General features: G+C 40.8%; 1 protein-coding gene across 3 annotated transcripts in view; it reads right to left on the bottom strand.

Annotated features, from left to right (window-relative positions):
- ttyh3a (tweety family member 3a) overlaps positions 1 to 14,792 on the bottom strand; it is an 82,855-nt gene that overhangs the window by 35,071 nt on the left and 32,992 nt on the right. For all 3 annotated transcript variants that reach the window (XR_013817215.1, XM_079825609.1, XM_079825608.1), the window contains exons 3-7: positions 11,241 to 11,352; positions 10,863 to 11,083; positions 9,558 to 9,653; positions 6,500 to 6,572; positions 5,670 to 5,745 (exon numbers count right to left, since the gene is read on the bottom strand). Coding sequence is in view for 2 of the 3 variants with exons in the window: in XM_079825609.1 (XP_079681735.1) it covers positions 5,670 to 5,745; positions 6,500 to 6,572; positions 9,558 to 9,653; positions 10,863 to 11,083; positions 11,241 to 11,352 (578 nt within the window). In the remaining variant the exon portion in view is untranslated. The remainder of the gene's footprint in view (positions 1 to 5,669; positions 5,746 to 6,499; positions 6,573 to 9,557; positions 9,654 to 10,862; positions 11,084 to 11,240; positions 11,353 to 14,792) is intronic.

A 14,792-nucleotide genomic window follows, 5' to 3' on the forward strand; every position in this document is an offset into this window, starting at 1 on the left:
GCGGACTGCAGCCCGGGTGGTTGTGGAGGCAAAAACTCGGGCCTGGGAGGAGTTCGGTGAGGCCATGGAAAAGGACTATCGGCTGGCCTCGAAGAGATTCTGGCAAACCGTCCGGCGCCTCAGGAGGGGGAAGCAGTGCCCTACCAACGCTGTTTACAGTGGCGATGGGCGGCTGTTGACCTCAACTGGGGATATCGTCGGACGGTGGAAGGAATACTTTGAGGATCTCCTCAATCCCGCCATCACGCCTTCCATTGAGGAAGCAGAGGCTGGGGGCTCAGAGGAGGACTCATCCATCACCCGGGCTGAAGTCATCGAGGTGGTCAAGAAACTCCTCGGTGGCAAGGCACCGGGGGTGGATGAGATCCGCCCTGAGTACCTCAAGTCTCTGGATGTTGTGGCGCTGTCTTGGCTGACACGCCTCTGCAACATCGCGTGGCGGTCGGGGACAGTGCCTCTGGGATGGCAGACCGGGGTGGTGGTCCCTCTTTTTAAGAAGGGGGACCGGAGGGTGTGTTCCAACTACAGGGGGATCACACTTCTCAGCCTCCCCGGGAAAGTCTATGCCAGGGTACTGGAGAGGAGAATACGGCCGATAGTAGAACCTCGGATTCAGGAGGAACAGTCTGGTTTTCGTCCGGGCCGTGGTACACTGGACCAGCTCTATACCCTCTACTGGGTGCTGGAGGGTTCATGGGAGTTTGCCCAACCAGTCCACATGTGTTTTGTGGATTTGGAGAAGGCATTCGACTGTGTCCCTCGCGGCATCCTGTGGAGGGTGCTCGGGGAGTATGGGGTCCGGGGTCCTTTGCTAAGGGCTGTCCGGTCCCTGTACGACCAAAGCAGGAGTTTGGTCCGCATTGCCGGCAGTAAGTCAGACTTGTTCCCGGTGCATGTTGGACTCCGGCAGGGCTGCCCTTTGTCGCCGGTTCATAATTTTTATGGACAGAATTTCTAGGCGCAGCCAGGGTTCGGAGGGTGTCAGGTTTGGGGACCACACGGTTTCGTCTCTGCTCTTTGCGGATGACGTTGTCGTGTTGGCCCCTTCTAACCAGGACCTTCAGCATGCACTGGGACGGTTTGCAGCCGAGTGTGAAGCGGCTGGGATGAGGATCAGCACCTCCAAATCCGAGGCCATGGTCCTCAGTCGGAAAAGGGTGGTTTGCCCTCTTCAGGTTGGTGGAGAGTTCCTGCCTCAAGTGGAGGAGTTCAAGTATCTAGGGGTCTTGTTCACGAGTGAGGGGAGGATGGAACGGGAGATTGACAGACGGATCGGTGCAGCTTCTGCAGTAATGCGGTCGATGTACCGGTCTGTTGTGGTGAAGAAAGAGCTAAGCCGTAAGGCGAAACTCTCGATTTACCAGTCAATCTACATTCCTACTCTCACCTATGGTCATGAGCTTTGGGTCATGACCGAAAGGACAAGATCCCGGATACAGGCGGCCGAAATGAGTTTTCTCCGCAGGGTGGCTGGGCGCTCCCTTAGAGATAGGGTGAGGAGCTCAGTCACTCGGGAGGAACTCGGAGTAGAGCCGCTGCTCCTCCACATCGAGAGGGGTCAGCTGAGGTGGCTCGGGCATCTGTTCCGGATGCCTCCTGAGCGCCTTCCCGGGAAGGTGTTTCGGGCATGTCCAACCGGGAGGAGGCCCCGGGGAAGACCTAGGACACGCTGGAGGGACTATGTCTTCCGGCTGGCCTGGGAACGCCTCGGTGTCCCCCCGGAAGAGCTGGAGGAAGTGTCTAGGGAGAGGGAAGTCTGGGCATCTCTGCTTAGACTGCTGCCCCCGCGACCCGGCCCTGGATAAAGCGGAAGAAGATGGATGGATGGATGGATGGACGGTGCACGTGTATTACGTGTTCAGTCTATAGGTATGTATACTACTGGCCATCGCCAGTTTTCGCAGATCAGTGTGAACGGGGATTGTTTTGACAATGTTGTTGTGTGTACGCAAAAAAAAAAAGGAAAATCGTTTACACGTTGTTGTGTAAATGCACCCTTATTCTAAAAGGAGATTAAAAAAGGACCCTTTTTTACATTTCAAAATGTAAAAGATGTACATTTTCACCAAGTAAAAAAAGAAAGAAAGAAAAAACAATGCGTTTTAATGACATTACAAACTCGCAGCAGTGTTTACTAGTATATATGTGTGTGTATGTATGTATGTATGTATGTATGTATGTATGTATGTATGTATGTATGTATGTATGTATGTATGTATGTATGTATGCATGTATGCATGTATGCGTGTGTAAAAAGGGTCCATATGGCCTCTTTAAACAACTAGACTCGGTTATAAAAAAACACAGCACAGATGACATGCTGGAATACATATGGAGGCTTTCCTCACAGAAGAAACACGATGGCACAGGGACATGCATGCTATTTGTAAGTACAGAGATGTCTGGGTTCTACTCTGGGGAAACGCAGTAGGATGACTCATGAGTTAAGGAAAGTGATGGCCAGAAGGAACACACTCAAAGCTTAACTGATCATTTTCTCAGTGGTGCCCATATACAGCTGTTAATGTTTCCGGCTAAATTACTGCTCCAACTCTTATTCTGGATTAAAGGAATGCAACTTGTGCACATATTAATGTTTCAGTCCATGTGCCATTTATTCTGGAATAGTTTAGCAAATTCTGAAATCCCACTTGCAAAATAGGTTTTCCTGATGAAGGAATCCTAATTCAGCAATATATAACTACACCTTGAAAAACTTTTGAACCATGAGATACAATTTTTTCATGAGATACAAGATTGTATGCTCCTTTTCTCTACACAATAGTTCATAGTGACCATGTCTGACAAGCTCTAAAAAAATACCTTAACAGTATCCAAATTACTTGTCTGCTCTATTCCAAGTCTTCTGAAATCCTATGATAATTTTTCTTTTTTTCATCAAAATTTGTCATTTCCAAATGAAAATCTTCCCATTTAGAGAGCTGTTAAACCAAGTAATGAGTCACAGAGTTTAATATTTTTGAATATTGCTGTTGAGCAAGTTCCTTTTTATGAAATAGTTCATCTGATTCACTGATCTGGCTCTCTAGTCCAACTTACCAACTCAGTGGTGTTATTACAATTAAAGTTAGCTTTTCTCTTCCTCACACAGTTATCATGTAACTTCAGAACAGTGTTCTTTTAGTATTTTTTTATATACTAATATAGTATTAATATTTACATTTTATATTTTCAGTTTTCATTGTAATTTTAGTAATTTAGGTTTTTTTATTTCTATTTAGAATGGATTTAAGTTAATCTTAATTTTTCTTTTTAATTCCACAGATGAAAAAAAAAACATTTAAATTACACGAACATGAATAAATAATGGAACAATGTTCAATTTTGGGTGAACTATTCCTTTAAGGAGTTATTTAGAGCAAATGGGCGAAGGACTGAAGATAGGAAGAACAAAGATAAGAATAGAGCCCAGAAGACACACAATTTCATGGCTGTGTGAAGCTGAGAGTCACATGGTTTATCACCCCCATCCTTCAGTGGTTTTCTCTTCCTCTACTCTTATCTCTCTCCTGTATTCTGTTCTCCAAAAGTTCTCTTTGCTGTAGCTTTTCCCCTCAAGATCGACCAACACATTGATTAATCATAACCGAGGCCAAAGTTGACATATCGAACCTGCTTATGCTACACTAAAGCATATAGGCATCCACATGCATTTGAAATTGCACTTCTGCTTACAGCGTAGCACCAATGCTAGGGGTCATTCTCCGACTCCCAAAATAACCTCTGCATCTTAAATGAACACTGCACCACAGCTCCAACATAACGAAACCCATTTCAAAACATTTAAAGAGGTCCTATTATGCCACTTTCACAAAGTCTTGATTTTGATTTTTGGGTCTACTAGAATAGGTTTTCATGCTTCAATGTTTAAAATACATGGAGCGTTAGTGGCAGACTGGGAAGAGAGGTGCTGCAACGGTTTAGTTCCTGTCTCTGTTGATGACACAAATGGATGGAAACTTATCTATAAAGTGAATATGCGTAAAAAAAAACAATATTGCGAAAATTGCTCTCTGGCCTCTTTCCATCCAACTGGCCTTTTACAGAAAAATGGTGTGGGTAATGACGTCATCCCTAAAAAAATGCATTGTTGCATAAGTTTTGTTGTATCGCTAAAAAAAATCTGCCCTCAAGTCGTTTCCATACACAATTTCACCAGTTTACTGCTTACTTGCCCATTACGAAATTAGGAAATAATTGGAAATCAGAAGATCATGGCGAACAGCTGTGACAGGACTGCATGTAACAGCCATTATGTGATGAAGCCCATGGGTTTTTTGGACACAGGGCAGCTTATTTGTCCTGTGTGCAAAATTATGATCCATAAAAAAGATTGATTCAGTGAAATGTTTGGTCATATAGCAACAATCTTGACCGAGAAGTAATCGATCAAAACATAAATCTCTGCTAATTTAATTTGTCTCAGAGACAGATGTAACCTAAATATTTCGTTTTGCTTTTTGGATTCAACCCACTTTATTTTCCTACTTGTCTGAAATTAAAATGACATAAATATTAATTAATTGTATTTATAAATTCAGAGTGTCATGTTTGTGATTTTCATTTGTCAAGTAGCCAGATCCTGCCCATGAGATCATGATTTTATGACTCATTTTATTTATTTCACATACAGAAGTAACGTGCGTTTTTACCTTTCTTGGAGGGAAACCTGGCTTATAAAGCCCATCCTTCGGAAAAGTGCAGTGTGCTCTGATTGGCTGTCTGGACCAGTGTGTTGTGATAGGTCAGTCGCTTTCAGAGTATTTCAGAAATAACATGCCCCTTACTATAACTGGGTTTCAAACCACGACTACTAATGCAACTCAGCCAGGCCTCTGCCCTTTTTTACGTATATGCCTTGTCTGGGAATTATTTAAATGAGGAATATTGTGATGTGTTCGTCCCAGAAGAAAACTCAAGTCAACAACGGAGGCGTTTGAGGGAGTTCAGAAACAGTGCTTACTGATACAGAGAATACCTCCCTTTGGAGTGACTTTGATTTTGAAAAAGGTCTGCAAAGTTACAAACAGTAACATTACACACTAAAAAATGTTGAAAATGTAAAGCAGCATAATAAGTCCTCTTAAATGGGATTCACACATGTTCAAGCCAGTGAAAATGCTTCCTTTCCAGGGAATAAGTCATAGGAAGACCAATTTCCAATGGGCCGTACCCTGAATCCACCTCGATTAGGCTTGACCAGAATGTATGATCTCGCTCCGGCCACCCAAAGAGGAAGGCTCGGACACAAAACAAACACAGGCTGGTGAATAAAACACCCACACAGTTGTCTCTTCCCACTGATTTACTGAGAGCCTCCAGCCTCCTGTGGATAATAAGGTCACTTTGAAGAGGAACTGCTGTGTTGAGTAATGCTGATAAAGTGAGGAAGAGAAAGTCAGATGGAACGCTTCCTCTCTGAGCCAAAAGGAAATGAAAGCCTGCGTGACTGTTCATTCCTCAGAGAACACGCTCCTCCGTCAGAAGGTGTAGGACTGTCTGAATTTAGACTGACTCGCGAGTGATTCACAATAACACCTGCTAGATTAAACGTCTTACTCACAAATCAGCAGGAGGTGGAAGAAAAAAACAAATATACATGGAAATATCTGCGATTTCAAAGGAAACTGGAGTGGAATGAAACATACCTTTCTTGATAAGTGTGTACTGCTCTGACACTTTGGCAATGTACATGTCAGGTGCCACACAGAAGTCACTGAAGCCCTAAAATTAGAGAGAAAAGCAATTCAATGAGTATATTCTACACTTTATCGCATTATATTTTCCCCTGAAGTTCAGAAATGCTTTTCAGGAGCATTAATCTCCCTCTCTACAAACAGTTTATTCATTAAATTATTATAATTATTTTTTTTCAAATGTTCTTTTAAACTTTTTGAATGGTAGCATATATATTTTAAGTTATTTTTAGTGATCGAATTAGCGACAGTGATTTAATTAGTGTCCTGGCAGCTTGCTGTGCTTTAACTGTTTGACAAGTGTTGCATTTTTATTGCTGCATTTCAAGTTAAAAATAGTTCAACTTGTAAAAAAATTGAAGTAATGCACTTTTGAGGTCCCTAAATTCGGTTTCATTGCATTTTGCACCAGCAAGAAAACGTCTCATCTAAATTCCCCCTAAGAAATGCATGCAATCGGAGTCAGGTCAATCTAAAACAATCCCAATCATACAGGAGCTTCCATACAATCGATTTGCCAACAAGTAGTAAGCAAACAGCCAACTGACTAGTTGATTTTGAGGTTTGTACAATCCTATTATGTAACTGATGTCTTTTAGGTTTAGCTAACAGCTTTTTATGTGAATTAAGTAAAAGCAGCTTCATGAAATCGCTAATTCATAGAGATAAGCGATTGCTGCTTTAGGTAATTCCACAGATATTATTCGAGCATGTGCAGAGGAAGCATCACTACAATCCTGTCCTGCTTCTGTGTGGAGTAGTGTTGCCATGGAGACACTCACCGAGGAGACAGTCAGTTCCAGACCGAGTGAGCCCCAGCTGATTACCAGCGCCAACACACCCAGAAAACACACCCTGAGAGAACAAAGATAATGATTATCTCAACCATTATTATATACTGTTTATACATATTAAGATCATTTAAATGGTTGAAAACCCCTCAAAAGGGTGAAAACCCTTCTTCCCACTACAATCTTCATTACTTTCAAATATAATATGAATTTAATGGTGGTAAAATTAAGGAGGCAGAAGTGGGATTAAGCACACATTTATAGCTATCATCCATCCAGCATGTTGTTATATTATTAGTATATTTGTGTAAAACAACCAAAACATCTGCTCATCTTCACATCTAACGGCCATTTCTAAGAATATATAACATATTGCAGAATAGCAGACTGCAAATAATAATTATAATATTATTGTATTAGATAATAAATAGTATATATGCACACACACACTATTATTATTATTATTTAATTGAGATATTTAATACTTAACTAAAACACATTCTCTAAAAAATTATATATCTTTTATATCCTAAATATTTTAGCTTAAAGTACATTTATCTTATGGATGTTTATATATTTTAATGTAAAACAAGACAACAATTCTGAATTCTGAACAAAAATGACAGTTTGCAGTTAAAAAAAAAATCCATTCGACAAGTTTTTTGGTGATTTATTAAATGTACATTAATGAACATTATGGCTCCATCTGTACCTTTAAATTAAAGCCAAATCAAACAGGAGGATGGCATTATATCATCATGAAATGCCTTGAGTCAGGAGTGAACTATGACAACCTGAAGATGTCATGATTTTAGCAAGTAACAACTTTATTACTGAGCAAATCAATATCCTGACATTTACTTTCTGACACGGCTTCAAGTCAAACAGGCTTTTTTGCTATATAATGTCAAAATGCAAAATGTTAAATGTCTGAACGTATAATGAGCAAGACAAGCCAGAGGAAATAGGTGAGCCAGGTACAGGATAGAGACGCCGGGCTTTCATGTGAGCTCTAGCCCGGGGGAAACAATGCACTGCTTCCTCCTATAAGACATGTCAAATTTAATGACAGCCAAAGAAACACAATGGCTCTATCCATGTTTTTTGGCAGGGCTAGTGGAAGAATTGCGCCCCATCTACTAAATGACAGAACACGACTGGTCCCACACCATGCACCTGAGGTACTCCGATGTAAAAGAAACAAACAAGCAACAGAAAGTGACCATCCATCCAGAGATCGATTCTCTAACATACACAGACAATAGCTCAGTTTCAAAACCTGGTTTGCTGTCTTGTCTATGGTTACGAGCCCCTGCTCTTTCTCGTTTTCTTTTTCTTTCTGAGTATAGTTGCCAATTGGATGGGGGCGGAGCCTGATGATTCCTAACACCAGAGGCCTCTGCCTATTTAAGAGCTGCTGGTGGCACTTCAGTCTGGGGGGCCTACCTCAGGAAACCGGTTGTTTGTACTTTTGGAGTTTGTGTTTCTCTTTTGTACAGGATGGTGAGTTTCATTTGTCTAGTTATATTAGGTTAGCGGGAAAGCATAGGAAAGTAAGCTGACCCGGAAGATTCTTGTGTGTATATTCTTTTGTGTTTCTCGGGAGTTAGGAAAGCATTAGTTAGCTCACCAGCCCTTATTTTAAGTTCTGTATGTTTATATCGTTGTTTGTTTAGTTATTTTCCATTGCCAATACATACATTATTTTTTATTGCCCTGGCCTTTTGATTTCTTGTTTTGCTACCTTCCTGAATGGCTCTTATGTTGGTCCCTATTTTGGGTCGTAACATCTACCTACCAAAACATTGTTTTAAATTACAAGCTTCCAGCCATTTCAAAAGGTAGAGAAGCAAAATATGTTAACTTATATATATATATATATATATATATATATATTTTTTTTTTTTTTTTTTTTTTTTTTAATTCTTATAGTATAGCGTGCATCAGCCGGGTTCCAAATGTAAATATCCCATAAATCCCATACCTACATAGGAAAATGAATGTTTAACAATAACTTATAAACCTTTAAAAGACAGGCCTACTGTGAGCTACACAGTTAATTGATGGTATAAGCATAAGCTGGCATCATTTCTACAATTTTTTATTTATTTAAATATTGCATTTAATTTGCACCAATCAGAGAATTACAACTAAGCAAATCGAGCAAAACACCGCCCACTCCCATGAAGCACTGCGACAAACAAGTCTCCCTACGCACACAAAATACTTTGTGTGTATGGGCATATTTTACAATACACTCATAAATATAATAAATAAAAATATTCATCATTTGTAATTCAATTATGTCATTTACACGCAGTGCTTAATGGGATTGTTTGTATGATTTTCCAATACTTTTTTGATTCAAATTATAGTTTGTAACGTTGTGATTCACCTCATAGCTGGTTGCTTTAGTTCAGGGCTTATAACTCCTTATTGGAGAGTTCTTGAAAATCCCTATGGGAAAGATACTTCTGGAACCAAGGCTGCTGAAAAATTGGGTGTACAGCGTTGCACTCAATTGCGTTGTTAGCTTAGCAACATGCTAACATAAAACTCTATTGGCGAGTCAAGTCTCTTAGCACTTCACATGAGGCTGTGCGGAGAGTTGTTTTCTACTTTCTATATAGAGCGGATTTGGAACAGAGATTAAGTGTCGCTATGTTGTTCAGGCACTGTGGAGAGCTTGTCACATTGTTCATTCCTCTGCTTTTCTGCAGCGGCTCTCAATTAAACTTCCCAGAGGGGGTGGTAGGGGGGCTTAATCAGAGAGAAAAAGACATTATACTTTCTTTGTTGGAGCTAAACAGAAGAGAATAGCTAACACTTCATAAATCAATCTGGTTTAACTGTTTTAACTGAGAGTAAATCATTCATCACCGCCTCATGGAGCGTCTTGAAATGGACAGCTTCCTGACACTTTTGTGATTCAATTACAGGAGCAGACCAGTTATTGCTGGCCGTTTGCTAGTTTCTATGAGCACTGAAGCTCTATTTTTCCTGGTGTACCACACATGATTAAAAGACACATCCTTATGAACCGTCTTACCCAATCAGAGTTCCTTTGGAGTTGCGGATGAGACCGAAGAGCACCAGCAGGCAAATAAGCACTTCAAACAGCAGCAGACCCAGGTAGCCCAGCCACCTAATGATGACAACACATTCACACAATTCATTTCAACCTCAGAAAATTCTACAGTTTATGTCACTAACACTAACAGAGCAGTTATTTAAATACTGTATATTATTAAATACACTACCACATCCTCAATCCGTAAGAATGCATTACATCTATTATGTATGTCACTACAGATTTCTATTTCAAATAAACGCTGTTCTTTTGAACTTTCATCTAACAATCCAAAAAAAGTATCACTGTTTCCATAAAAAATATTTACTATTTTGCTGTATTTTTTTGATCAAATAAATGCAACTTTGGTGACAGGACCCAAACTTTTGAACAGTAGTAAAATATAAGTCTCATAACATCGATTTAAATGCACATGCCCTAATAAAGAAGATCTTTACATTTTTTGAAGCTTACTCGTGCAAACTTTCCATCACGATGATAGGGGTTGTTGCTAGTTGGCATAAAGATTTGTAAGATGTGTAAAAGCAAGAACCACTTGCATGTTCTAAAAAAATTTACATTTTGGGAATCAATACCAAAACATTTTAGTTTTAAGGGTTTATCTTGTTTTGGAAGCCTGGAATGGTACTTATTTGACTCTTTTAGGCAAACTAACAGAAGCCACAGCAGTTTCTTTCACTGAGAAATGTAAATGGCTGACGAGAGGTGGAAAGAGGCAGCGAGTGAACAGAATACTAATTTCTATTCTCTCTGAGAGTGCACTGTTTACAACTTATGTGAGACAGAGAAATCCTTTGAGCGATTTTTTTCACATGATTTTTTTTTTGGATGTTAGAAAGGTTTTACACAAATGAAGTACACTTCATAATGTGTGCCAGGGATGTCACAACACCAAAATTTCAGTTACCAATATAAGGAATCCCTCATTTTTTTGTCAGCTGAACCCCTTTTAATGTTTCATGAATAATGAAATTATTTAAAGTTACTATTTAAGATTACGTTTTTCAATAACACATGTTCACAGTTCTCTGATGCCGGTTAACGGTCACATGACATGCAGGTACACAACTAACATGTTTCATTTTATTTCAAGCTATCTTCATTTATTAAAAATAATTAAATGTATAAAAACTTGCACTCGGGCACTAAAATCTCTATTTTTTTATTTTAGTATCAACTTGGTACTGAAATACAAAAAAGTTTGTCATCCCTACATATTTCTCTCCCTGATCTATTTCTGTGACAGATTTGAATTTAACATACCTGTACCAGTCATACAGTTCAATCTGGGTTGCCAGATCCTCCAGGGAGATGCTGAGATTGTTCCAAAAAGGAATGTCAGCCATCTGACGGACCAGCTCACCCCGCTGATCCTGGAGTTTCTGTACGATGGACAGGTAGTCTGTGTGCTTTGCATACTGGTCCTTCAGTTGCCGAAGATTCTCGTCCACAGTCTGGTCCTGAGCTGATGTACTTTCTGACACCTACAGACATACACATTTGCTTTGTAAGCTCTTTTCTCATGAGCTAAGGGTCACAGTGTAATAGCTGTGAATATGTCAGTGAGAATGTCAAGCTCTGGTGTGTTTTGGAGGGATGGAGCGTCATGTGAACATAACCCAGTGTGCATCAGTGCCTCACCAGTCGGTGTATTCCTGACACAGTGCGGTTAGCATGGCGGAGAGAGTAAGTCAGTCGATTCACGCCGTCACAGGTCTCACCGTTCCCGTAAAAACCAACAGCAATGCCGGCACTGTAAGGACAGAAAGAAAGAGGGGCATAAGGAGGAGGGGACAAGAGAATTAAGGCCTTCAGTAGAGCCGTGGTTATCCTGAGGAATAGGTCAGTAATTTCTCAAACCCTGTACATAGCTGGTATAAGATAACACAACTGAACACACATGAATGACCCATTAAATAATAGATAATGATCACAGATCATTCAGGATACTGATATACAGCAGGCATTCCTAACCAGAGGCACTTAAAGGATAGTCCAGGCAAAAATGAAAACTCTATCATCATAGTAATAACTACCATTCAGCTACTGGAAATACAACAAATATGTTCATATACACCGCCGTTCAAAAGTTTGGAGCAAGTACGATTTATTTTTTTGTAGGAAATTATTAAAAAAATATTTCTATTTCAAATAAACGCTGTTCTTTTGAACTTTCTATTCAAAGAATCCTTAAAAGAAATCACGGTTTCCACAAAAATATGAAGCAGCACAACTGTTTTCAACATTTATAAAAATACATGTTTCTTCAGCAGCAAATCAGCATATTAGAATGATTTCTGAAGGATCACGTGACCCTGGAGTAATGATGATGAAAAGCTTCTTCTAAACGTTTGAACAGTATACGTAACAAAATGTTATATGGACATTTTATGGGTTGGAAATAGGAAAGAGTGTAGTACAGTTTGAGCGAGATGAGAACCAGAAGGTTGCTGGTTCAAGCCTCATGAAGGCCAACCCGTGAATAAGACAAACATCCTTAATTATCAAAGTATTTATTTGTAATAAATTTGTAGATTTGGTTAGCATGTTGATTTACGGTGTGCGCCCCTACATTTTCTGGTTGTGCCCCAAACGTTTTCAGTTGGGGGCCACTGTGCTCCTAGTGAAAAAAGTTAGTCTGGAGCCCTGCCTTTGCTCCACGGGGAGATCACAGTTAACAAAATGCTTGTGTACATCAGAGATCCACAAAGAGAAACATAGTGGTCAGATGATGGATATCACTCTGTGAAACACCACTGACTCAGACTGTTAGGCTACTACAACAGCGCTGGGAAAAGAGAGATGAAAATTAATCAAATTGCGCTAATAGCTTTGACGACGCGAGAATCAGGTCACAACCACTCGCTGCCCCACAAACCCACTGAGGCTGTTCGCAATGTACTCCCAGCAGCGGACAGACCACCTGCACCATCTGAGCCAAAGATATAGGTGACCATCAACACATCTGACTTGAACTTGCTGCCTCACCACCAGGTGGCACAACGGCACAACCTGCCAATGGGGCTTTCGATCCCACTCATTCCCATTCCCCACCCTCTCTCGCTCAAGTATGTCACCATTGTAAAGCATTCAATGGCAGCTAGAAGCAGCAGCCACCCCGTTTACAGGGGTTCTGCGGCTAAACAAAGAGCTATTCACCGCAGGACAGGCCCGCAGCTCTCAGCTAGAGTACATTTAAGAAGCATTCCATGGGTTTGCCAGTCTTATCGTTAGCATCGCGGACGGGACAAAGCCAAAAGGGATAAAGTATTAAAATTTCACAATAACATGTGGATTTGAAGGACCTATTGTCGCTGAAGCACTACGCAGGAAGGAAGTCACTTGAATCAAGTGACAGTCTCTTAAACTAGCTCAATATTTTCTAAACAAGCAGTTAGTTGTGTTAAACTGAAGCATGGTGTATTGGTTTCATGCGTTGTCGTGTTCAGTCGGGGCGTGTTGCGGCACGAATGTGCAGATCAGGAAGCAGATGTCACCGCGCCGTTGCCCCAGAGGCCACGGTCATGTGACCCATTAGAAAGGTCTCAGTGGAATTCCCAGCATTCCTACTACACTGCAAATGTGGTGGATAATCTGCAGGAGCAAAGTTACCTAAATACACAAATACACAGTGTAATCTCTCATAGCATGCCATGAATGACTAGACAGTGATATGTGGGCCATTTATTTGCTCATGTTGTTTGCATTAAATCAAATCATAGTGTTTTAACGCTGCTTATACTTTGGCTACTATATACAATGTTACCGTTTCATTATCATAATCATATACCATGGTATTTAAATGATACTGTAAGGAACTTCAAAGAATACCATGGTATTATCATTGTATGAGTATCAATGAAACTTGAAGAAAACACAAAGCAAAAGAGGACAACAATGAGGTTTATAGGGTCAGAAACTCCATTCAAGAGACAACTCCAATAAGAGTTATTGAGAGAGAGATGGGAAGTGATTGTGGGCTCTAAGGCAAGATGTGACCCTAGGACAGATCAATCAATGGTCCCGCAGCTGAGGCCTATGGTGGGCCGATATCACTGCTATCCTGTTATAATGAAAGTTCAATCTGTTAGACGGTCTCCATTCTGAGCCCAAGCTCTCACAGTACTATACTGCAAACAAATAAATAACAAAAATAAGCCACATGACTCATCGAAATCTATCCCAGGGCTCCCTTAAGCCAAGAAGCAGACTTTAGTTCCATAACATATAGAACAAGTAATGACCTGTGATTTTTGATCAATGTGAATGGGGTTAAACGCTCCTTAGAGAATCACACTCCATTGACTGGGCAGATCATACTCAGTGATCTCATTACTCATGCTCGTTCTGGTGCGCCCATCCCCCTAAAGCACAGCGTCCTGAATCAGTTGGGATTTTGCTAAGTGGAGTGTCACATGGATAAGATGAGACAGGTTTGGTCACTATGTGCCTGAAGAGTGAGCAGCCTTTGGTGTTCTTCTAAAAACAAAAGGCTTCATTTAATGAATAATTAACCGTTTGAATCACTGTCCAATAGGGCATGGCCAAAAAAAAAAAAATGTTTTTGATATTTGACACTGGTTCTGTAAAGTCACAGAACGGTCACATGGAGCGTGAAAGTTGACAACGCTCTGCTGATTCCATAGCTGAAGAGTTCCATACTTCCACTGGAATTAATATCAGCACAAAAACTGACAGTGTCATGACGTAAAGGTAAAGTATGGTAACGCATACTGGGAATTTGTCCTCTGCCATCCAAGTTAGTGCACACACATTAGGAGTAGTGAGTAGTGAACACACACACACACACACACACACACAGCAAACCGCAGACACATCCGGAGCATTGGGCAGCCATTTGCTGTGGTGCCCGGGGAGCGATTGGGGGTTAGGTGCCTTGTTCAAGGGCACCTCAGTCATTTCCTGCCGGTATTGAGAATTGCAACCTTCAGGTTACCAGTCTGACTCTCAAACCATTAGGCCACACCTACCCCTAAAACAGTGCGACGGTAGGTTCATGGAATGGGTTTTCATGGCCGAGTAGCTGCAAGCAAGCCTCACATTAGAGATCCTCACGGGTCCACTTGGATCTGAAAATGCCTCGGACACAGGTCGAGTTTGGTATTAGTGGTCTCGGGTCTCAGGTAATTTAAAATAAATGTGTAAAATAAATTTTCTGAATCGACCCGAGTC

The sequence above is a fragment of the Gobio gobio genome, assembly GCF_949357685.1.
Source record: "Gobio gobio genome assembly, chromosome: 1".
Taxonomy (NCBI): domain Eukaryota; kingdom Metazoa; phylum Chordata; class Actinopteri; order Cypriniformes; family Gobionidae; genus Gobio; species Gobio gobio.